This window comes from Rhinolophus sinicus, linkage group LG04 (assembly GCF_036562045.2).
Source record: "Rhinolophus sinicus isolate RSC01 linkage group LG04, ASM3656204v1, whole genome shotgun sequence".
Lineage (NCBI taxonomy): Eukaryota > Metazoa > Chordata > Mammalia > Chiroptera > Rhinolophidae > Rhinolophus > Rhinolophus sinicus.
This window is the reverse complement of record NC_133754.1, coordinates 92,898,804-92,924,730: the sequence shown is the minus strand read 5'-3', so window position 1 is coordinate 92,924,730 and position 25,927 is coordinate 92,898,804. Positions and strand designations below refer to the sequence as shown.

The window sequence follows — 25,927 nt, the reverse complement described above, 5'->3', positions numbered from 1 at the left end:
TCCCAAAGCCCACAGTCTTGTAAAACTGCTCCAAGTGCCCTCAGCGTACTAGAGGGAGGGCTTCTGAAATCATATCTTCAGTTCTATAGAGGGACACTACAGAATTCATTTTACAGCAAATCAGAATTCAATGTACAGAAAACTGACTTTTGCTGAAATGAATCTGAGCCTAAAATATAACTCATTGAAAGCACAATTGAATGACAATTGTATTGTCAGAGGAGCTCGGACTGGAAGAAAAGGACTTAACTTCCCAATTTGGGGGAATTAACATCTACGTAAAAGACGTGTAGCTTATAAATTCTGATTATCAACCAAATGTAACTGAAAGTAGCACATTCTATTCTGGACACGTGACTTCCCTAAGTGAAGTATCGTAATATTCTTAAGATATTTTTTCTTTGAAAACAGCTAAGATTTTCCATCAATTCAGAGCTCTAGCAAATCATGAAGCTAGTTTAACATGTGCTCTGAGCTTCTGCAGGAAATTTTAATTTGACAATTTAAATGTAAGCTAAATTATTTGTATCAACTGTTTTTTTACAAATTGCAAACAAAATGAAAAGGTGTTACATTCAGTTTCACAACATAGATAATTAAAAAATCATAATAGTAAAAAAAATCTGTGTCCCAAGAATGAAGGGTTTCAATATGCTTCAAGAAAAGAAGTTAGAGCTGTCACAGAAGTTTTCTTAAAAAAAAAAAAAGAAAAAAGAAAAAAAGGCCACTGTTACCAACAGCTACAGAACTCCTTGTCCAGTCCAACCATATCCTATCACATCCTAAACGCCTTCCTTTTCATTTGGAAACCTCTGTTTTTCACATATTCTATTCTCATTCATTGCTATAGCCAAGGTCAGAGGTAGTAGTAATGCGTACCACTTCTTTAACTTGTAAGGGAAAGAAATATTCTAATCCCAAGGGTGAAACAAATTATTTTTACTTCAGATGAGGTATTAAAAACCAAAAGGAAATAACCAAAGACCATTTTGTGATATATGATTGATAGATTCCCATTGATCATCCCTACCACTCTCCGAATTCCAATAAACTCATATAGTACTAGTTACCTAAAATAAATGGCTACAATTATTATTTTTTTTTATTATTTTATTTTTTTTAGGGCCCATCAGCTCCAAGTCGTTGTCCTTCAATCTGGTTGTGGAGGGCGCAGCTCAACCCCAAATCCAGTCGCCGTTTTCAATCTTAGTTGCAGGGGGCGCAGCCCACCATCCCATGTGGGAATTGAACCAGCAACCTTGTTGTTGAGAGGACACGCTCTAACCAACTAAGCCATCCGGCCGCCCCCCATAGCTGCAATTATTATGACACATTTACAAGCACCTTTTGAACTTAATGTTTATAATAGGCAAGGGGATTCACTGAACAAAAAATACAAAGAAGACAGTAACTGATTAACTTATTAATAGCTACTGGGATTTTCTTTACCTAGCAGCTGCTATGGTCTGAATGCTTGGGTCCCCCCAAGATTCATATGTGAAACACAACCCCCAGAGTGACTGTATTAGAAGACAGGCTTTTGGGAGGTGGTTAGGTCATGTGGACCCCCCTCATGAACGGGATTATTGCCCTTATGAAAGAGAATCAAAAGCTCCCTAACAGGTCGTTCCATGAGAGGACACTGCAAAAAGGCGGCTTGCTATGAGCCAGGAAGTGGGTTCTCACCAGACCAAATCTGCTGGCATCTTGATATTGGACTTCCAGCCACCAGAACTGTGAGAAATAAATCTTGTGGTATATAAGCCACCCAGGGGTTGGTATTTTGTTATAGCAGCTCGAACCAACTCAGGCAGCAGCTCTGATGCCTGTTCTTACAGTTTTCCATCTAAATCAGTTTCTGGGTATCTTTACTTCGGCTGAGTGACTCCTAGTGTTTTTCATATTAGGAAGACAATAGGCTGTGTGCTCACTCTAGCATGTTAGCAGTGGCGGGTTTTACAAAGTACATGACTTATTTATGTGAAATGCCTATAAGATAAAAATATAACAGCCTTGAGTGAGTTTTTCCTCTGCTGCCAAAGTACGCTGCTATTTTGTTGATGAGTAGATAAGAGGGGATGTGCACAGACCTTGAATGTTGATGCGTAGATAAGATGGGAATGGGCATATATTTTCTACTTTAAGAGCAACCTAGTTTGTCAATATTACTATATGACTTTGATATTTGAAATATTACTATATTTAGTGGGGGAAGGGATGATTGGGAAGTGCCTTCTCTATGATCTTTACAGTATAAATCGCCTGCTTAGACATGTACTGTTCTAATACTTGCTGTGGTTTGTGATCTAGCAACGATTCAGGAACCACAGATTTAGAGGACTTAGTAGCTCAAAACAGCCAGATGTGCTGGTCCCCCAAAAGGACTCAGGAAATACGCAAGTGTATCCTTGCAGCAACTCTTGTAACTTTTGGGCTTATTTAAATCACTTGAAAAATAGTCACACTCCAGATGACCTCTGGGAGTAGCTGCTTGGCAGGCTGAGGGAATAATCCACAGAAAATTCCAACATTGGAGCCCGGACTGGGGCAAGAGGGACAGACTCTCACAGAGCTTCCCCTGGGCTATGGACAAAGGGGACATGATTGTAACCTTCAACTAGAAAATACCTTCTTTCCTTCTTTGGGAGCCCTTCATCAAGGCCCAGAAAAGCATCACTGAAATTAAGACACGGCAATTGTTTCTTTGACCTCTCAGCCCTGCCTGCAAATGTGCTTGATCACGTGGTGAGCAAAGGCCTCCCAATCACATGGTGTGAGAAGGGGTCAGCAAGGGGGTGACAACCTTCAATCAAAGCATCAGTGCCCTGAATCAAGAATGGAGTTGAAATAACTAGAAATGGTTTGCTCACAAACAGGCCACTCATGAGCCACAAGGGTCATCTGGGGAAACTGCAGCTTCCTGCAAAATGTCCCCTAAGTGGTACAGCATTTCCAGTATGTTGATTTCCTGATTCTCAGCCTAAAAACTCAAAAAGGTACATGCAATGAACTCTTACGTGAGGGCTTAAGGCAAATCTAAGAGGCCAATGGCAAGGAGGCTGAGTGGTGGCAGGAACAAGTAAGAACGGCATTTGGTCTCCACCCTCTAATGCCATCTCTGGGTAACATGTACCAGCAGGCACAGGCTCTCCTGGTTCCATTGCCAGGAAGCCCAGTGTCACCAGTTTCCATCCCATGGATACATCTGCAGGCCACATGAAGGCAATCAGAAAAGCCATTCCTGCTTGCACATCTTCCTGTCTACTCATTTACTCAAAGTACTCAAGCTATTGATTTTTTTAATTAGTTTCAGGTGTACAAAAACAACATAATTATTAGACATTTACATACCTCACAAAGTGAGCACCCCAATAAGTCTGTTACCCATATGAAACCATACACAGTTATTACAATATTATTGACTATATTCCTTGTGCTGTACTTTATATCCCATGACTAAGCTATTGATTTTTAAAATAATTTTATTTCCTCAATGCAAAAAAAAAAATTTACCTTTAAAAACTTTATTGGGCATTGGATTTCCCCTATCTTCATGGACTTGATACAGGGCTCAATTACACTAATTTTTAAAAAGCAGGTGGGACAAGTGATCTTAAGAGTGATGTCCTTTTGACAGCATGCGGAGCCCAATGGTCAGGATAAGATGGTGGTGGCACCACATGCCACCCTACTATGGCAGAGTATCATGCTACAGGAAAGCTTGGAGGAAAGTGGTTTATTCTCAGAGGCTTATCAAGCCTTAGTCTCTGCAAGGCTGTCAAAAAATCCCACTCTAACAAACCACTCATGGGGACAGATTTCTCTTTTGAACAGAATTGACTCTAAAGACTCCTGGGATCCATGAGGAAGCATCTTTGTTCCTACTTGGAACCCAAGCAAAAACTCTTTATATTCTTTCTACTTTATCATCCAATTCCTCTGCAGCTTTTCACCTCCCTTGCTATGAGGACAACATGCCACAACGCAGGAAATGCCCCTATAGCAAACTGAACGCTCAACAACAACAACAACAACAAAACAGTTGAATACAACAGTCGGCAGAACAATTACAGGAGAAAAATACATAGCAGAAAACTTTCAGATGTTAATTATTTGGATAAATTAATTGAAAATTCTTCCTCAGTACACTTACATTTGATTGGTGCTTTAATATAATCTACTGTGGTACAGTGGTTACTCGCACAAGTTCTGGAGAGAGACTGGTTCAAATCCCAACTCTGCCATTTATACATGTTTGCTCCTAGACATGTCTTTTTTAATAAACAAATTCTGTGCCTTAGCGTCCTCATCTGTTAAATGGGAACAGCAATCAAGCTATTATGATGATTAAACATGCTAATACATATAAAGCACTTTGAATAATGCTCAATAAAGCTATGATCATTATTATTATAGTTCAGAATTGCTTTCATATGTATTATCATAGTGGATCCCAACAAGCACTTTATGAAACAGAGGTTATCATTTGACCAATGTTTTACTGATGAGTATAATGAGGCTCAGTTAAGTGATTTGCTAAAAACATAAATAATCTGTGGCTGAGTCAAGATTTGAATCCTGGTCTTCTGATATTAAACTTCAATTTTTTTTCCATTACATTGGATTATTCACATGTAAACCACAGCAAAAATAGCCATTAGAAAATACGGACACTAGATAAATTCCTAAAAAGAAGAAAACTATTGGGAACATCAGAGTACCTCTTCTAGGAATTTATTCTTAGAATAAACAAATGATCGGTTGATGGCAGAATTTACTAAAATAGTTAAAGCTGATTTTTAGATTCAGTGTGTAGCAATTTGGAACTCCCAAAATTCTGAAGTGAGGGGGGAGGAAAAAGGTTTATTGGTATGTATTCTTTGTTGTAAATTTTACGTTTTATGAAAACTGTTAAACTCCCATCTTGAGAAACTTAATACACAAAAATGCAAAACTACAAGATGGCTGAGTCACTCATTACAGAGGGAAGCCCTAAAGAGCTTAAATATTTAAATGTGAACCTTGTCATCTTATTGTTGCTGTAACTTAGAAGCCAGCAGTGGACTTTTTGATCACTGAGAAGTATATTGGTAAGCTTCAGGCTACACCCTCTTACATCTAGAAAATGGGGAGTTTTATCCTTCAGAATCCGTATCCACATGACACTTAGGGGAAGTTTTATGAAACAAACATTGGTTAATATAAATGAATAACTGGCAGATATTCCTTCTTTTCTAATGAATTTTATAATCTAGAGCATTTGAATGGATCTCTATGGCAGGAATTCTTTCACAACTAACACTCTTTCTACTATTTGCATCTATTTTTAATTCAGAGTTTGAATGAGTTAGCCTTCAATAACTTACATTCGTCTTCTGCTTAATAAGATCAACCTTTCAACTTATGAATCTAGTTTTGATTTTTAATATGTACTCTACATACAAATCATTCTAATTATCTCTCAAAACAATTTTTAAAAAGCATTTGGGCAGATGCATATTACAAACAATTTCAAGCAATGATAGTGCGCTAAAAATTATAATCTTAAAAAAGATACCGATAAACTCTCAGTGATCAGCAAATTGCACTGTACATATATCAGTGTTGTTTTATTCAGCTTACCATCAGAGTTCTAGTGAACCTTTACAAAATTCCACACAAGACTTCCTTTAAATTCGTCTGAGCAACTCACATTAAAATGTCCATTAATCCAAGTCAACTGAAGAAACATTCCATAGCTGAAGAAACCCTTTGTTTTAATTTTGAAATTATGTTTTGAAAACAAGATATATAATATGCTAGAAATGTGTGTCTTAAAGCTATCCAGATGGAAACATTTTATTCTTTAGATATGTACTTAAAAATCTGTAAAATTTAAATAAAGCTCACAGTGAACATTACAGAGACAGTAAATTATAAGATATTATTTAGGCCAGAGAAAGGAATTTGATTTTTCTCTCCTAGTCAGAATTTACCTCTACATCTCAGTCATAGTCCAGGCTATAAGACATTACTACAGGACACAATTGAAAACAAATGGTTGAAAAGCACCATATGTTAAGCAATTAATAAATGAAGAAGTAGTTTTTCAATTATTAATTGCATAACATAATGGCATAATCATTTAAGCTTCAGAGATGGGCATTTTTTCTTTATTCCTATGGTTAATCCTGTCTAACACTATCTTTGGATTGGTTTGAGGCCACCGGCTATGTATTTGTTGAGTAAATGACCCAACTCTTTCAATGTCAGCAAAATGTATGTTTCCGATCCCCACTACACGCCAAATAAATCCCCCACCTCCCTGGTTCTTGCCTGTAAAGTCAAGGTCATACCACAATACCTCTCTTACCTGTTTCCCATCCAGGGTGTACAGGCGTTTCACCACTCCCGAGTCCAGCTTGATGGCGTCGGTTATATCAGTGAGAACCTGCTCAAAGGAATGAGCGGTTTTCTTATTCAGCAGAATCCTGACAGCTTTCCGTGGCTTCACCCCACTTCTGATGATGGTAACCAGCTTGGGCCGAATGAAATCCTTATTCTCCCGCACCTCTGAAGGGCTCCCTTTGGCAGTAGCCAGTGATGACACTGCTCGGGACGCCGAGGTGGTCTTGACATTCACAGACCAGTTGGGGTTCACGTTCTTGGTGTACTCCAGTTTCTTGAAGGGCTCTATTGAGCCACACACATAACTCTCTCCTAAGAAAGAGAGAAATGTATTTAAATTTCCACTAAGGTAAACTCATTTTCTCTTTCCTAGTCTGTGATATTTTTTCTTTTCTATCTAGAGGCAAGAGCTGGTTGTAACTTTTTAAACAATGAAAGCATGACTAATAATTAAAAAGAAAGATTTCTGCTTCTAATCTGGCTCTGTCAGCAACAGATGGATTTCCTGGAGAAAGAAATCATAATTCCTCCCTTTCTTTATCTTTAGATGGATGATAGAAATATTGATAATCACTAGACTTCAGAAAGGTATAAAACTGAATTCAAAATAGAAAGTATGCTTTGGGATTTAGCAATATTTATATTTGCAGAAAACTTCAAAATCAGAAATACCTACATTTGCCACCTGAAATAATTTAAAAACTGGAAATGGGTCAGAAAATAGCTTCTTAAATGAGCCATGTAATCTATAAGTTTGATGGGAGTGTTTGCTAAACATTTTGTAAAGTCAAATAAAATTTCAAAAGCAAGCAACTACCCTTCCTCTTCTCCCATCTACACAGAGCCAAGCATTGCTTTCCACAAATGCTAGGAAGCCAGTTCACACCTGTTAATAGATAAAAGGTTTTGAGAGTGGTCAGCTTACAAACTGTAGTTTCATAAATTGACTCTCAAACAAATATAATTATACAAAATGAATAAGAACTGAGGATGTAATGTAAAACATGGTGACTATATTTGATAACACTGTATAGTATAAAAGAGAGTTCTGAAAGAGTAGAATTTAAATGATCTCACACAAAAAATAAATATGAGGTGACAGATATGTTAATTATATGGGAGGGATCCTTTTACTATATATGCATATATCAAATCATCACGAGGTACACTTTAAATATCTTACAATTTTATTTGTCAATTATACCCACATAAAAAGAAAATAAAAAATAAATAAAATTGTTATGAAAAATGACTCCTTAACGGAGAACAGCTTAATGAGAATGTTCAAAGTATTAAGCAGATGTAAATCACACACAAAAAAGTAATACACTTAACAAGCGATGATAAATTATAAAATGACTGATCTTATATATACATATTCATAAAGTTAGTCTAAGCATTTTGAAATTTAAAATTTTATAATGGCCTTTTTCTGTATTAGTAAGTCTTTGTAACTGGGAATAGGTTAAAAAGACTAAAAAGCCTTCGTGATTGCAGGTAAAATGACCTGGGACTAATCCCTACACAGCCCATTACTTTTACCTAAACCCTTGTCCTTTTTTTAAATTAATAGTGCAAGCATCCAAGGCCACAGAATAAGTATTTACATAAAAATAACTGAACCAGGGTTTCGAAAATAGAAAAGCACAGTTACAAAGGTTATCAAACATTTACTTGGCAAATGTTTTTACATTATACTCTAATGTATATTTATATATACATCATGCTTCACTAGAAGTTGTACAAATAGTACAAATTTACCAAACCCTCTTTCTTTTCACTTAGCAGATCATGACTGGTCCCAACTATGCTGTTCTTAAGATGCACATAGATATCAAAAACATGTACAAGGGAACTGCAAGAGCAGGGAGTGTTTCTGAAGGCTTTCTGGAAAGACAGTGTACATGTGATAGAGGGAGGAGAGCTGAAGTCTGGGCTAAAGACCTGGCTTCTCCAAGCATGTGACTGTGGGAAAGTCCCCTAGTCTTCTCAGGAGTAGTTTATTCATCTGTCAAAAAAAGGCTACTCCAGGGGCCACTTTTATCTCACCAAGTTTCGGTGAAGATCAAATTAGATAGTAGAGGTCAAAGGGATCGCAAATGCAAAATTGCTACATAAGTGAAAAATAATCTGAGGCTGCGGTAAGTCCAAAAGAAAAGTTTAAAAACGAAATTACTAGAAATAAGTAAGCAAGTTTTATAAGGAGTTCATTGTTTCTAGCTACACAGTTACCAGTAGACATACTTTGGATCCACCTCAATGTGAGGATGCCCTGAACATTCCCCAACAAGACACACAGCCCATACTTCAGCTGGCGAAACCAGTCTGCCACAGTTCTGGGCTAATCAGACATGTGTAATTGTCTAATTATTTGTTAAGTTTATCTACTAAAATTTTAATTCAAACAAAAACATGGAGTGGTTTACACCTCGACAAAGATAGATGATAGATAGATAGATAGATAGATAGATAGATAGATAGATAGATAGATAGATAGATAGATTTTAACTTTAGGAAAGAAAATAATTAGAAAAGGGAAGAATTTTTAAGTATTCACACAACAATACAGAATGGATTTGTTAAAAGAGAAAAGAAACACTTTTTTTTAACATCTTAGATAAAATTTTAAAGAGATTTTTTTAAAAGCTTGACAACTCTGAGAAAGTAATATTGGTTTGTTTCAAGTAACAACAAGAAGAAACTTGTATTTAATTAGTGCTGTCACTTTGTGGGTCCTTTTCCTGGTTTACCAGATTTAAAGACTGGCATGAAATCTTGGAGAAGGGTGTGAGACCGCAATAATGCATGATACTGTGCTAAGAGGAAAGTGACAGCTAAATGGAGAGCAACGAGCTGGCCACCAAACCCAACGTCACATACCATACAACAATGTCATTTAACATCTACATTATTCAAGAACTCAGAAAAAGTCAAGATGGTTTTCCTTATGTCAATAAGCTTCTATTTAATTGTGCAAATATATTTACATTAAATCTATTTGACCCCATGTTTTGGCTATTTTTATTTTAATCCTAATTCTGAACGTCTCCCCACGACTAGACCCTGGACTCTGTTTTAATTCAGTTAAAGTTGATCGTATTTTATAATTTAAAAATAAATAGCTCTTTTAATGAGATAGTATCACTGATAACTATAAATTACAAATCATAATTGTTCTGTATGGGAAGAATACATAATCTTGATTTGGTCAAATAGCTGTGGATATCCAGTGTTTAATTTCTTCCTGATTGGGGCTGAGAGTTAAGAGATATGTTATATTCTTGAACAGAAAATCAATAGATGGCATTCAAGTCCTAACATGAGGTATGTGTGTGAAAGGCCATCAAAAAATAACAAAACAAAGTAAAACTTGCAATTATTTATAAAAACTTATAACTGATAATTATTACATACTTCTTTTCATGTACACTAAGCCATCCCAAAGTTTTATGGTGTAATTTATACTGCAACAACAAAATAAAAGTTAATTTATCTAAACCAAGGTATATTTGAGCAAAATAGCCTGTGACTTTGTGACTTACAATAAAAAATGTATGTTTGGTCTTCATAACATTTCTGGCATAGAGTACCTAAAACCCTTACCACTTTGGAACTTTCTAAATAGTAAGAACAATAAAGCTGTCTTGATATTCATAACAAACCCCTCTAAACCACACCTGTTATGTTAACAAGGTGCTTTTAGAAAGTACCTAAGGATGGCAGCTGGATGCCAGGGGAACAAACCATGTGATTCGAGGATTTGAACTTTCAGTCCCACCCCATTGACCTATGGAGGGGAGAAGGGCTTGAGGTTGAATCAGTCTCCAATGACCAATGGTTCTATCACTCATGCGTATGTAATGAAGCCTCCATAAAACGCCAAAAGAACAAACAGGGTTAGGAAAGCTTCCAGCTGGTGAACACATGGAGATTTGTGGCGAGTGTCGTGCTCAGAGAGAGCATGGATGCTTCAGGCCCTTTCCCCATACCTTGCTCTATGAGTCTCTTCCTTGTGACTGTTCCTGAGTTATATACTTTTATAATAAACTGGTAATCCAGTAAGTGAAATATTCTTCTGAGTTCTGTGAGCCGCTCTAGCAAATTAATAGAACCAAAGGAAGGAGTCATGAGAACCTCCTATCTATTAGCCAATCCATCGGAAGGACAGATGACAATCTAGACTAGCAATTGGCATCTGATGTAGAGTGGGTGACAGTCTTGCAGAACTGAACCCCTTAACCTGTGGTACCTGATGCTATGTCCAGGAAGAAAATACCAAAACTGAGTTGAATTGTAGGACATCCAGCTGGTGTCACAGAGAATTACTTGAATGTGTGGGGGGGAAAAACCCACAAACATTGAAATTTTATAGCCCAAAATTTTATTTGAAAGTTTTGAACTGTTTACTATAGATAAAGTTAAACAAGGACAGAAAATGGTAAAGTTCATAGATGATTTAAAGGAAATGGTATGAAAATCTATTTAGAAGTGGAGCTGGAAATTACTAAACATAATGATTTGCTGGTTAGTGATCACACGGTCAGTTTTGTTCCAGTTTATTCCAGACAAAAATCTTTGTCTTAAGACCAATCCTCACCTTAAAATTTAATACTCTGGGTGTCCAAGACATCCCAATACAAATCAAGAACTGCAGAAGCAGCAGCTGTCTAAATTGCTGTGGCATTTACAAAAGCAAGAAAACGAACATTGGCTTTTAAGCAAAGACAGAGATAAAGAAAATGACAGTTAATAATAACAACAACAAAAGATAAGGAAATAAAGTATGAAATTATGCTTGGATCCAACCAATATCTCCTAAAAAATCAGAATATAGTAGCTTCTTCCCTGATTTGGGTATTTTGGGGACTTTGGAGAATAATTTCTATGTAAGCATATTAAATAATTTTTAACATAATAAAGAATCCGTGTTTTGTTTTTGAAAAAAAAAAAAAAACACATGTATTTTTAAATTATTATATTTGCTGTTATTTTTCAAAGTATGAAAATAAACTTTCCTAACAAAGTTTGTTCTTAAAAAATCTGCAAAGGTAATTGTACTTTGTCATAGACTCCCACTATGAAATTAAAGGATTTCTACTTAAAAGAAATTCTCTAAGTCACTATCAAAAACTTCCAGTAAGATGGCATCAGCTCCCTGGTTGGCCAGGCCTGTGGTGAGTCAGTCAGAAAGATGTTACTCCACAAGATGCCATATTAGAAGAGTCTGGACGTTTGCCTTGTTTCCCCTTATTGCTGGACGGTTTGCATTGGCTAAGAGTTGTGACTTGTAAATTCCAGCTGTGATATCACTTGACCTCAGTTTGAAAATAACTTAATCTCCAGTCTTTGCATTACTAAAGCCTATTACTACCTCCTCTAGGATTCCTTTAAGTTCCAAATGTGGCATATTCAAAAGTTTCTTAAGGTGGATTACCCATAGTATATTTCATTTTTCCAGAGTATAAGCATTCTCACTGAAAACTCTCACAATTCAGATTTACTATTGTGAGTTATAGTAAAAGCTGGGAAAGCTCAAATATATATCGAACCCTCTGAAATTGAACTGGGTTAAATTACATGAAGACATTATTTACAGAATAAAATATCATAAAGTGCCTTCTGGATATTATATTTTATGAGACTATCTCAGATATACACAGCAACATTTCATAATCTCCTGGAAGGCACTGGTTTATAAAGACAATTTTGATAGTGCTATTAAAGGCAAGAAGGAAGATTCCCAAAGGCACTTATGAATCATTCTTCCATGGAAGTTTCATAATATAATAGTACATAAAAATAAGCTTACAGAAAATAAAATTTGAATCTGTATGTCAGGCCTGTGGAAAATGTCAACTTCTCAAATTCAAAGCAACAGAAAAATAATACAAAGCAAAAAAATGGGGAGATCCAATTTTTTTAAAATTCAAAACTGATATAATTGAAAAATAAAGAAACTAAAATAAAAAAGGGAAAACAGAATGTGGATCTGTAATACAACAATAGGTTAATATAATGTGCAAACATATTATAATTTACTAAAATGTAAGGTACTAAAATATATGACAAAGGATAAAAACATAATAAAATAAAAATATAAAACACTACAGATATTATAAATTGACAACTCTTTAGGAAAGAGACATTATAAATTGATAACAACTCTTTTGGAAAGCAATGTGGCAAAGTCTATTGGAAGCCATGAAAATATTTATTTTCACAGCTAAAAATTTCTCCAAATAGCAGAACAACAGATAACAAAATTACAACAAGCATATACAGCATTGGCCATGAAATGCAAACATTTAAAACAACCTCCTAAAGATTTCCAGTCAAGAAAGCAGAGTAGGTAAATATGTGCTTACATCCTGTCATGACCACATCAAAATTACAACTAAACTACAGAACAACCATCACTGAGAATCACTTGAAGTCTAGCTGAACAGAAGTCCTATAACTAAGGACATATAGAAGAAGTTTCCTCAAAATTGGCAGGAGGAACAGAGACACAGAACAGGCTAGTCCCCATACCCATGTGTGCTGGTTAAAAACCGGGAGAGATATCTCGGCTGCAGAGGTCCCCCCTAAGGAGCGAAAGGTCCCAGACCCATACCAGGCTCCCCAGCCCAGGGTTCCAGTGCTGGAAAGAGAAGTCCCCACAACTTCTGGCTGTGGAAAACAGAGACAATTGTGGCTGAGTGAGAGGAGAATGGCTGGAATCCCAGGTGTTCCTCGTAAAGGCCCCGTGCACAGACTAACTTGCTAATTGACTGACTCATTGTGAGCTGGGGCAACAGCTTAAAAGAAGCACTAGAGACATATGGAGAGGAACTGAATTGTCTAGCTGCAGGGTGAGGGCAGGAGAGGCAGCTTTATACCAGACAGAAGTATCTTTGTTGAGCCCTCACCCCTTCCAGCAAGGAGATGCAGGTGGCCACCGTCTTTTAGTCTCCATCAACTTGGTAAACACCATGCACCTTTGCCCTGGTGATTTCCTGAGAACCCACCCCAGCCAAACTGCTTCCAGTGGCTTTTCCATACAAATGACCTGTCTTAGCTCATGCTGTGGATTTTCCTAAAATCTCTCAAAGGTTCACAAACCCCAAACAAGCAGCATCTGTCTTTGGCATGCCCCATACCTTTTGCTGAGCAGCCCCAAGCCTGGCATTACCTTCAGCTGTTTTCAGTTTGCAGCTTAGCCTCTCCCAGGCACCTCCAAGCCCAGTCGAGGTGGAAGACATCTGTGGATCATTGTGGCTCATACCAAGTGGCCACAGGCAGGGCAGAGGCAGAGGCTGACCTTGGCCTGCAGTAGGGCCCTGCCAAAGAGGTTCTGAGGCCTGTGCATCCAGTGGACAGCTTCAAACCAAACTGGAGCATCTCCTAGCTGCCTGAGGATGACACACCCAAAGGGCAGACTGGGCAGGCAACAGAGACCTTCTAAAGTGAATCCTACTCCCTAGGGTCAGCCCCTGCACAACAGCTCTTACATTGTAATCATGGCCAGTCCTCACAAGCAATCGGCTGGAGGATCAATCCCTCCCATCAATGTGCAAACAGTAATCAAGGCTCACTACAACAGGAGGGCACACACAACCTACACGAGGGACACACGTGGAACACATGGATCGGGTGACCCATGATAGGACACAACTGGGCCCCAAAGGACACCTACTACATAAGGCTACTCTACTAAGATCAGGAGACATAGAAGCTCTGCCTAGTACATAGAAATAAACACAGGGAGGCAGCCAAAATAGGGAGACATAGAAACATGTTCCAAATGAAAGAACAGAACAAAACTCCAGAAAAAGAACTAAACAAAATAGAGACAAGCAATCTACCAGACACGCTGGTATAAAATCTACCAGACACACTGGTATAAAACACTAGTTATAAGGGTGTTCAATGATCTCAGTGAGAACTGTAACAAAGAAATAAGAAACATAAAAATGGAGATAGAAAACATAAAAAAGAACCATTCAAATATGAAGAATACAATAACTGGAATAAAGAATACATTAGAGGGAATCAATAGTAGATTAGGTGAAGCAGAGGTTCGACTCACCAATTTGGAAAATAAGATAGCAGAAAACACTCAATCAGAACAGCAAAAAGGAAAAAGAATCCAAAATAATAGGATAATTTAAGGGGTCTCTGGGACAACATCAAATATACCACCATTTGCATCATAGAAGGAGAAGAGCGAGAACAAGGAATTGAAAACCTATTGGAAGAAATAATGATGGAAAACTTCCCTGATCTAGTGAAACAGACACACAAGCCCAGGAATCATGCAGAGTCCCAAACAAGATAAACCCAAAGAGGCCCACAGCAAAACACATCATAATTAAAATGCCAAAGCTTAAAGACAAAGAGAGAATCTTAAAAGCAACAAGAGAAAAGCAGTTACTTACAGGGGAGCTCTCATAAGACTCTCAGCTGATTTCTCAACACAAACTTTGCAGGCCAAAAGGGATTGGCACAAAATATTTAAAGTGATGAAAAGCACAGACCTACAATCAAGATTACCCTGTTCAGCAAAGCTATCATTTAGAATTGAAGTACAGATAAAGAGCTTCCCAGACAAGAAAAGGTAAAGGAGTTCATCACCACCACACCAGTATTACAAGAAATGCTAAAGGGACTTCTTAAGAAGAAGAAAAATAATAAGATAAAAAATATGAATAATAAACTGCCAATAACTAGACACTATCAATAATGTAAATGTATTAAATGCTCCAATCAAAAGACATGGGGTGGCTCAATGGATTAGGAAACAAGACTCTTACATATGCTGCCTGCAAGACACACTTCAGATCAAGAGACACACTTCAGATCGAAAGACACAGACAGACTGAAAGTAAAGGGATAGAAAAAAAGATATTTCATGCAAGTGGAAATGAAAAACAGCTGAGGTCACAATACTTATATCATACAAAATAGACTTTAAAACAAAGGCTATAACAAGAGAACAAGAAAGACCCAGCAATTCCACTTCTTCGTATTTTTCTGAAGAAACCCAAAATACTAATTCAAAAAGAAATATGCACCCCTATGTTCACTGCAGCATTATTTACAATAGCCAAGATATGAAAGCAACATAAGTATCCAGCAATAGACCAATGGATAAAGAAGAGGTGGTACACACATACAAGTAGTTATAATTATGTATGGTGTCAGATGGGTACTAGACTTACTGGGTGATCACTTCTTAAGTTATGTAAATGTCTAACCACTATGTTGTACACCTGAATCTAATATAATATTATATGTCAACTAAAATAAAAAACTAAAATAATTCTTTAAAAAATCATATTCAGTCCATTTTGAAGCAGTTCAGAATATTGTCCTTGGTTTACTCTTAAGAGTGTGTGTGTGTGTGTGTGTGTGTGTGTGTGTACATACATACATGTATAGATAGACACACATACATGCCTACCACACTCACTCATACATGTACACTTCAGCCTTATCGCCAGCTCTCTCAACACAGTTAAACCAAATTTACACATAATAATCTATGTGTAATAATAATAAAACAGTGCAAGTGACAATGAGACCATTTTAAATAAACTCTCATACATCATTGTAATTCAAAATTTTTAGTCTGAGATAAGGGAGAAAGAACAAACTTAAAATAAATAATTGCAAATCAAATATGCTTGTTACTGAAACCGTTAAATAGATTTAATTTAAAACTCAAACGTCATCATATTGGAAGGGTAAATGAGAAGCTAATAACATGTACTGAAGTTTATACAAAATTAGTATGTAAAGTGAGAGATACAAACCTAATGCATATGAAGTAATGGTTTGCATTTTAACCGACTAAGCAAAAATATAATTGACAAAGAGGGAAATCTAAATGAATTTCCAGCTATTACAAAACTAAGTGTGGCTGCATGCTAATTATGAGTGTTTTATTTAAATGAGAAAAAAATCTGCTTAAACTGAAATTTTTTTTGAAAATGCAGCTAATCTGTGAACTTACACACTGTACTTTAGTACCCATTCATTCAATTAGAAAAAAAGTATATTTTTGCAAAAGGTAATTTTTTTAACATCAGAATAGTCAATCTGCAATTACTTCATATTGATTGGGGAGAAAAGTATTTGGACACAAATGAAAATATTAAAGTGTTTCTGGCAGCAGTTTCTGTCATTCCTGGAATTGAGTCATGGTTAAAAACATTTGTTTTCAAGAAGCTAATACAATAAAATTTAATTTAAAGCCCCTAAGTATACCCCACTCATTATCCCATTACTGGCAGTTATGCACTCAAGCGCTGACACGAGCCTTTCTGGGTTCAAACCCTAACTCTACCACTTCTTGTGTGACTTTGAACACATCACTTAACCATACTGTGCCTCACTTTTCTCATCTTAGTATTAGGGCGATAACAGCACCTACCTCCTACGATCACTGTGAGAATTAAATATGTTCATATATGCAAGACCACGCTCAATAATGGTGAGCTATCATTATTATCCTCTGTCTCTCAGAGCAGGCATTCTTTTGTGTTAAAAAAAACTGACAAAGAAGATTGTGGGAAGTATGCCAGGACTTTGCTGGTCCCTGAATGTAAAGTACTGTCATTTTCCACCTCTCACATCCTCTCCTTGATGGATGGGAATCATGGGAATAAGTCTGGCTGCTTTTCAGTAAAGATCATGCTGGGGTGGGAAACTGATTGAAGTACCCCTCCCCCCATAGATGCTGCACATGTGACTCTAGAACAGAGTGAGGGGTCAGCTCTGGCTCTCTTAGCATGTGCTTTGGAGATAGTGGCATACATTCCCTACAATTCCATCAGCCCTCAAAGGGATGGTCTGCTGACTGGTCATGCACTTGACTTTGCATTTGATCTTTATCCAGATCCCTTGGAATATCCCACCAAATGTTTTCTTTATCCTTGCATTTTTCAAGGTCATGCAAAGGACAGGGCACAAAAATCAAAGGTGATGCAGAAAGATTTCAAGTTCATTCTTCCCCTTTAATTTACTGGAAGTTCCAGCATCTGAATAGAAGGAAAAAGGCCAAGTTTACAGGCATCTTGGCAGGATGACAAGTCATCAAAAAGAGATGTGAATTCCCACAAAATAAACACACCAAAGCCAGGCTCCTCCGCACCCTCACAAGTCCAGTCATACTGTGACTGCAGTGGCATGCCTGCCAAGGGAGAAAGGGAAAGAAACTGGGAGAAAGACAGAAGCCCTCAGTCTTGTATCACATACAAACTCTGGCTCCAAAAGAGGACAAGAGTGCTTTCCAGTGTGCGGTCAGGGCAGAGTAGCCCAAAACTCCACAGGAGGCTGAAAGAAATGCTTCCTGCTCCCTGCACAAGACAGGGAAGTCATTACACGCATGGGATTCCTTCAGGAGCCAATAAGACAACAGGGCCTGAGCAAACATATCTGGATTAAAGATGAACTCAGGGTGAAACCAAGTACTTCCAACCTCCAGACTTCCTTTCTCACATTCCTTTGTGCTATGTATTCCTTCACCGGGACCTTGAGACCTCAGTCTTAGAACAACCTACTCTCCAAAGAGGATCAGCCATTTTGTTTACACCTTAGCATGAATTTAATCCCAGTCTTTTCTCTGCAAGTCATTTTCCTTCGCTTATGATTTCTAAGGTGATTAAAGGCTTTATGCCCTCTTCCAATGGGGTTAGTACTGAGGCGAGTGTAGCTCAAAGTAGGGGATAAGGGCACAGGACACCAGACCTCATTCATGGACCCAAAAGTCCTATTTCCACATGAAATGTTTAAAGCAGATAATTACTATTAACCTAAACTGGACTGAAAAAAATAGACTGAACAGATTAATCCCTTTATATCCTCAAGTACCATAGAAAGGTAACAATCCTTTAAAATTAAAAGGAAGCATCATATAGGAAAGAATTATCAGAAAGCCTGATTTGTGGTTCAGCCTCACCATTAAGTACCATGTAACCATAGACACGTCACTTGAATTTTCTGGGCCTCAGTCTCCTCTGATAAAATTAATGGGTTTGATATCTATCTAAGTTTCCTTTCGACTCTAAAATTTCATGATCCATTCATTATTTTCAGTTCAAGTACTTTCAGATATCACAATAGCAAAAGTTCAGTTTGTATTTAGAAATGAACATGAACTATGTGATTAAAGATATCAAAGTGGGTTTTTAAAACTAATATAGCATGGGTGCGAGAAAAAACTAGAGCATGTTGTAGAATGAAGACACTTTTCCCCCTCAGCCCATTATTAGGAGCTAGCTGACCTAATACCATTAGCTTTTTTTTTTTTTTTTTTTTTTACACTATAGTACATCAACGTGAACTCTCAGACGTGTGAAACAGTAAGGATCAGAGCCATACAGCAGAATGCTGCCTCTTAGAGGTGACATGGAAGATGGTTAGAACCATGTGGAAATGTGAGACTGTCCTCCAGGGCCACTGGGGAGTTATCTCATAGCGCTCACCTTCCACCAGTTGGTCCAGGCTGGAAATCTTCTTGAGCCCATCAATGCTGTAGATTGTTCTCACTCCCTGGGGCAAATTCACGTTATCCGACAGAGTTCGGGTCAAATCAGCCAGCAGGGCCTCAAAAGACCGGAACCGGTCTGGGGAGATGGCATACACAATCCCTTTGAAGTATCGATCTCCATTTCGATAGAAACGAACTTTCTTGGCCTTCTTCTCGGAGCTAAGGGTCTGCAGCGTGCGGGTTCGGTAAAAGCTGCAGTGGGCGCTGTGCGTGGGGCTGGGCAGCCCATTCACCCGCGACCCTCTGCTGTATCTCTGCGCCTTATCCCGCTCATCAAAATGCTCCAGCTCCATGTCTCTGCCGAAGGACATGATGGAGTTCAAGTTGAACCTATGAGGCACAGCAACAAAGACAGACACATACTGATGTTATTTTAAGATCATGATTTGAAAGGCTCAGCTTGAGAGCAGCTGGTGGAAATATTGCTATAATTAATGATATATTTAATATGAGTTATCAAGTTGGGACAGAAAGAAGGCAACAAAGAAATAGAAGAGAACAGCTCCGTGGAAACAATGTATTAATCAACCCCAGTTTTATTAGAAACAGCTCCTATGTACTGACCACCTAACCTACAACGTATCAGGCTTTGAACGGCTATCATTTTCAATAGTCATAACAAACCTTTCAAAGTATTATCTCTATGTAATGCTGAACAAACCAAGACACAAAAATCCCTCCTAAGTTTCTCCAAGTAATACAGTTGAGAAATGCTGGAACCAAGAACCCCAACACAGGTTTGCCTGACCCCAAAGCTCAAGGCTGCCTGCAGAGCTGCCTGCCAATCCTGGTGGCAGGCAGGAAACAAGCTTCCACACCACCACACCGCTAAAGATAAGCAGTGGTGGTGGGCCAGGAAATAAAAAAGGGTGGGTAGTGTTTCAGTCAGATTGTCAACATTTTACTGTTCCACGCGTCCAGATGGAAAGGAAATGGAATCAATCTGTAAGTTCTCCCAACTGAAGTAAGATTTTCCAACATATTCAATAGAAATTATTTTAAAAAGCAAATTCACCATAACTTATTTATTAGGTTGGTGCAAAAGTAATTGCGGTTTTTGCAATTATTTTTAATCTTTTTAAACCGCAATTACTTTTGTCCCAGTTTAATACATTTAATGCTTCAGATAAACTGGAGTATAAAAGAAGAAAAAGGAGGAGAGGGAGAAGAACAAAAAGCACGATAACAAGAAGGGACAAAAGTTACTTCTTCTTTGAGGGGCTTTATGTCTTGTGGTTCAGGAAAACGAGGCTTAAAGATTTTGATCCAGACTTGACCTGGACCTAGCTGTACAACCCTGAGAAATCTACTTGTTAAACAGCTTTAAGCCTTGATTTCCTCAGTCGCACATGGGAATGATAGTCGTATCTACCTCAAAGGTAACAATAACTATCAAGTAAGTTCATATACATGAAACACTTAGGACAGTGTCCAGCATGTAAGAAGTATTAATTTGTTTTATTAATAAAATCTGCTTTTTCGTTCCTGCTTCTCTCACGGAGAGAACTAGTGGGAACAGAATCTCCACCTTCTGGTAAGGGAGGCTGTTGGTGAGTCCTCCTGATTTCCACTTACGACCTTCTGAAAGAGATGCCCGCACCCCCAGGGTCCCCATTTTACTCTCTGTGGAGTCTTGTTATCAGAAAGCTGCCCCTGGGATTAATTCATCCTTGCTAACGGGTTAGTTGATAAAGCTTGTGGTGTTGTCCCTTGCAGGTGGATCCTTGTTTTAACAGGTCGATCTAGAAAGTGGAAAAGCTCAGCATTCAAAGGAAAGAAGTGCTAATGACAAAATTGCAGGTATGTTGAAATAAAATATGAGTATAAAGGATATGGAGAATTTGTGGCAAGGACCTACACGTGCCCCCTAAATCCCACCATGTAGATGACGTCCCTTTTCCAAAGATCAGTCTAAACTAAGCAAAAGCACTGCCAAGGCTCCCTGATCTTTCTGTGACCCTCAAGTAAAGGACATCTGATCCATTCAGAGTGGCTAACAATTCATGCTCAAAAGCACTGCTAGACTGTGTCCTCCTGAAATGAATGAAGAGGGGAAAAGCTAATATTTATTGAATGCCTACGATGTGCCTGACACTAATATGCAGCAATCAACGGTTGTGCAATATGCTAAAAATTCTCTTCTAAACCTCATGACAGTCCAGTGAGGTAGGCAACATTATTGTGACTGAAGGTGACTGTGGGATACATCCAGGGTCCCAAAGTCATAATTGAGGGAATTGGAGTTTGAGTCCAGATTTACTCTGACTCCGAAGCTGTCCCTCCCTCCTTGCTGCTCCACATGCTGTCTCCTAGAGGCCTAGAACCCCTGACACTGGACCCCGATTGCATGTAAAGTAGGGATTTCTTAAGCCCTCACTCCTAACTAGGTCTGTGACCTTGGGCAGGCTGCTGAGCTACTGAAGACCTCATCTGCAGACAGAGGAGGCAGTCGTCACCAGGCCTCTACTGTCCTAACCTGTTTGTGATGCTACTGCTGACCCCACTTGGGGCAGGGGGAGGGGAGGCAGCGGAATGTGATTAAAATCTGGAGTGATTATTAGTTCAGTGTCTTGTTTTTTTTTCCTCCAAATACGAAATCTACCTCATGCCTCTTAATAACTCTTAAGTCTAAATTTGCATTTTCCAGGAAAAGTTACAGCATATATAGGTAGGTATGAACTGGTTTCATTGATTTTGAAGTTCGATAACTTCAAAACAATTATCAGTTGATATCCCATCCTTCAGGCAGCTATTAATTGAGTTGAACAGAACCAATATTTTGTCCACGATAGTATAACTGCTCCTACTTTTTAAAATGTGTTTGTTTTTAAAAGGAGCTCTTTTGTCTTCCAAAAGTGAGGTGGGAAGATGAAACTGCCACTACTCACGCCAACTCACTAAACTCTTCACTTTGTAAATTATAAAGGCCAGATTGGATCTTGAAGGTTTTTGTCTTATTTACAAGCCAGTGATAATTTTTCCAACTGTAGGGTTTCCTCCCAAATCTACATAAACCCAAAGAAATCAAGTAGGACCCTAGCAAAGGATGGCAGAGTTGTGTCAGCAGAGAATACAAATCTAATCTGAAGGGGCTTTCATCCAGTCACAAATCATTTAGCAATTACTGGAATTCCTTAGAGGGAACAGGCTTTTAGAACCAAGAATTCCACAGCAAATGAGAAAAAGGTGAATTAAAACTAGATAAAAGTTAATTTTGTTTTATTTGATTGGCATATTTCCTAGACTGGATCACACATTCAGCCAGGGCAGGGACCATGTCTTCTACTTCCCTTCACCTAGCCTGCCCCAAAGTAGGCACTGATGTTGGCAACAAAGAAAAACCACACTCAACCTGAAATCATTTTCAATGCTACGCTAACACTACATGAATGTCACAACCCACACTACACACCCTAGCATTCCAGTAATTAAATATGGCATCAAAATTGGTGCCCTTCCCCTTGTCTTGGCTGGCCCAGCACTCCAGGGGGGTTAGTCATATCTTTGGACCAAGAAGATTCACTGAGCCTCTACAGGCTCCCACACTGTGACCGGAAGCCACTATAGCACACAGCCACATGTTCACAGACCATAGGTGACTAAAGGGCCTGGGCTGCATGTGTCCTGGTACCAAGAACGTCACCAGAGAGATCACAGGCACTTGGGTGGGAGAGAAGGGGGCCTGGCTCTTATCAGAGATTTTCCTTTAAACACTGCCAGGCCAAGAAGTCAGCATCCTGGATTGTTCTCTGTGCGATTTCTCACCATTTTGAGGAACCTGTGTTCATCCTCCTCTAGATGAGCACATGAGTTCCTGTTTCAGACACCACCCACCCCCGTCCCCAACATACACACACCAAGAAATAATTTGGCGTGAATGCTACCACGTCTAAATAGATGCTGCACCTGGAAGTCCAGAGGCATATTTTTGCCAGCGGGACTAGAATGCTAGTGGATGGACACGCTAGAATTAGAGGTACATGTACCTTCAGAGCGCGTGCACCACCCTGGACACAGACATCACAGGATGTGTGTAGGTCCTTTCTAATGTTCCTACATATAACCTCTCTTAAAATCATGTGACGAGTCACACCTACAACGCTGTCCTACTTTCCTTTCCCATCAAAAGGCGATTTTTCTTGAACATTTCATAAAATGTGTTCACGGAACAGCCTGCAGCGTGGCCGCTGAACGCGTATAATCTGGACACGCATTCACAGGTGCAGAGGGAGGGGGCCGGTTTGAATGAAACCTTTCATCTGCTCCATCTCCTACAAGCACCGCCTTGCCAAATCCAGCAGCGATTCCGAGGAAACCTGGTTTGCGAAAGCAGCCTCTTTTGTGGGGCAATGCAGGGCTGTGCGTGCGCTGCCACTAGGAGGAAAATGCCTCTTCCTCTCTCTCCGCGTGCTTTTAGCACTGCAGGTACTAATTTGTACAGAGCAGCCTTGCTGTCCCTGAAGGAACTTGAGAGCCTGCAAATGTACTTGCAACACCACACTGCAGCCACCCACCACGCGCAGATCGCCCCCATCCTCGGGCGCACACCACCCTCCCGGGCACACAGCAAAGCACACACAATAAGAGGCCTGGCCAGGCCACTCCTTCTAGGCGCAGACTTGGTCCCAGCTCCGCGGCCAGTTCTGACAATGACAAACACCTCGCCCAGCGCCTCTGCCATGGCTCTCCTCCACTAACAACACTGCGAAAAGCTGAGGAGACCCGTTCGCCCGACTCCCCGTTTTAAGCTCGGTGTCACCAGACAAAAGAGGCAGGTGCCAGCAGTCCCGGGGCCGCCCGCACACACAGCCTCCGGCGGGGCCGGGCTGGCCAGGCGGGTAGCGCCTTTCGAGGAACAGCGGGCGGGGCGGCGGCGGACCGAGGGGGGCGCCTGCTCTGTCCTCCACGCCCGCGTTCCCCGGCACCCCGCGGCTGGCCTTCCCCGCAGCTCCCTTCCCCAGTGAAGGCAAACCACGCACCGATCTGTGGAGAGACGCCGCCCGGGGTCTTTGTGGCGGTGCGCGGGGCAGCCTCCTGGTGCTGTCCTCGCTGGGCTGGGCGCGGCCGGGGCTGCGGGGCTGCGGGGCTGCGGGGCCGGGGCTGGGCTGCAGCAGCTGCGGGAGCACGGGCGTCTGGGCTGCAGCCGCTAGTGCAGGGATGTGCCTTGGCCCGTCCTCATTGAAATGCGGCGCTTCGCACAGCCTCACTCCAGCCTCTCTTCGGAGGAGGGCGGCGGCGGCGGGCGCGCTCCCTTTTCTTGTAGCTCACTCGCTCACACGCCCTCCCCTCTCCCTCCTTCTCCTCTCCGCGTGCTCGCCCTGCGCCCCCGCCCTTCTTGGCAGGGCGCACCCACCACGGCTGCGCCCCGCGTCCTTCTCTTCCCCGCGCCCACTCCCGCCGCAGCGACCTCAGTGATTCTGGCTTGAGCAAACCCCTAAACACCCCCAGTACCGGGAGTGGCTGTCTGGAGATAAGGAAAGATCAGATGGTCGACCTGGGGACAGAGGAAGGGAAAGTGGATGTGGCTAGGTCTGAGCCAGGCAATACGCAAGACAGAGGGGTGAGGTGTGGCTGGGAGGTGAGACCCTCCCCCCCCACACTCAGCAAGGCAGGGGAAACAGTTCCTGCCCCCACCACACAACATAGTCTGATGTGACCTCAAGGTTTGACACCTTTCCCAGATTTATGGAAGCCAGTGTGATGGCCTTCTCATCACTTCTCGCCTGGATCATCCCTGCAGCCCCTCCTGAGAGGACCAACCTGGACCCTCCCAACCTACCCACTGTAGTGTCGTCCTCAACCCCTTCATTGGGATGGGGCAGATCTATGCATAGATCCCTCCCATCATCTCCACCTGACCCTAAGACTTCAGTCACCCTTGAAAGAGTGTGACCTCTGCTTGGAGCCACAGAAGTCGCAATAGAGCCCGGTTTCACTATTGGACACCTCGTGGCTGCCAACGCTGGTGGTCAGCGCTGGAAAGCCCCATGAGCTCACACAAGCCTTCCTTTGCTTCCACTCCAGGGGCAGGAATGTTCTCAGAGCCCAGACAATTCACAGCTTCCTCCAGTTTTTCTACAAAAGTCTAGGGAGTGGGAGCAGATGGCAGACTTCTGTGAAACCTTAGCCTGCTTCAGTGGGCAGCCTGAATTTTGGTCTGGTGCATCTACTAACTTTCAATCGTGTCGCTTGAGACATGTATTTGTCCCAAATACACATACATATGCAAAACACATATGTATTTTTCTCTCTTCCTGAGCTTGCAACTTTTGATGGAAAATCAAAATTTTATTTTTCTCTTGCCCACTGAGCCCAGTTATGTATTTGATGACTTATTATTAATGATTATTCTGAAAAACTTTCAAAGTATTATGGAAATACTAAATAATTACCATTTGTTATAATGAGATGCATATTACATATTCCACAAGTGCTGCAATATTTATTTCTGAACTATTGAATAGCCGAGGGATGAGAGTGCAGTGAATTCACCCAGTTAACTAAATACAAAGGACTGTGTCTATTCTTTCAAAGTCTAATGCCAAGGGGTAAGCATAGAGAAAGGAAGGAGCCAACTGCATTTTCTTAAGAACAGGAATCAGAGCTTCTGTTTATCTTTCCAGTGACAAATGCTAAGTGATTTCTGCCAAATGCTAAACCAGGAAATATATTCCATCTTCTAAACCCTGTGGATACTCTATCAGGGTCATTTCTGAAGCACTTTAAGTAACTCAACCATATCTTACCTCTTTCCTAGCTCTTCTACCTGTGACATGCAGTTCATGTGTTCCAAGAAACACCTTTGAGTCTGATTCTCTCATTGAGTTGCAATGTGTTCTCACTAGAAATAGTTGGACATCATTAACCCTTTCAGGACTCCTAACAATGGACAACTGATGAGCACACTAAGTAATACCCACTGGCCACTACGCTGTGGTCCTATCATTTAGTCAGAACTGCAAGCTGGTACTAAATGGTATTGACCGGTAGGAAATAACTACAGAAGTG

The 25,927-nt window shown here is 40.1% G+C and overlaps 1 protein-coding gene across 3 annotated transcripts in view; it reads right to left on the bottom strand.

Moving 5' to 3' along the window:
* Positions 1 to 24,150, bottom strand: part of DCLK1 (doublecortin like kinase 1) — a 321,043-nt gene extending 296,893 nt beyond the window's left edge. Inside the window, exons 1-3 of one of the 3 annotated variants that reach the window (XM_019736471.2) lie at positions 23,899 to 24,150; positions 18,855 to 19,249; positions 6,353 to 6,699 (exon numbers count right to left, since the gene is read on the bottom strand). In XM_019736471.2, the coding sequence (XP_019592030.1) occupies positions 6,353 to 6,699; positions 18,855 to 19,230 (723 nt within the window). In that variant the 5' untranslated portion in view covers positions 19,231 to 19,249; positions 23,899 to 24,150. The remainder of the gene's footprint in view (positions 1 to 6,352; positions 6,700 to 18,854; positions 19,250 to 23,898) is intronic. The other 2 variants (XM_019736467.2, XM_019736468.2) reach the window with 2 other exon arrangements.
* Positions 24,151 to 25,927: the final 1,777 nt, after the last annotated feature.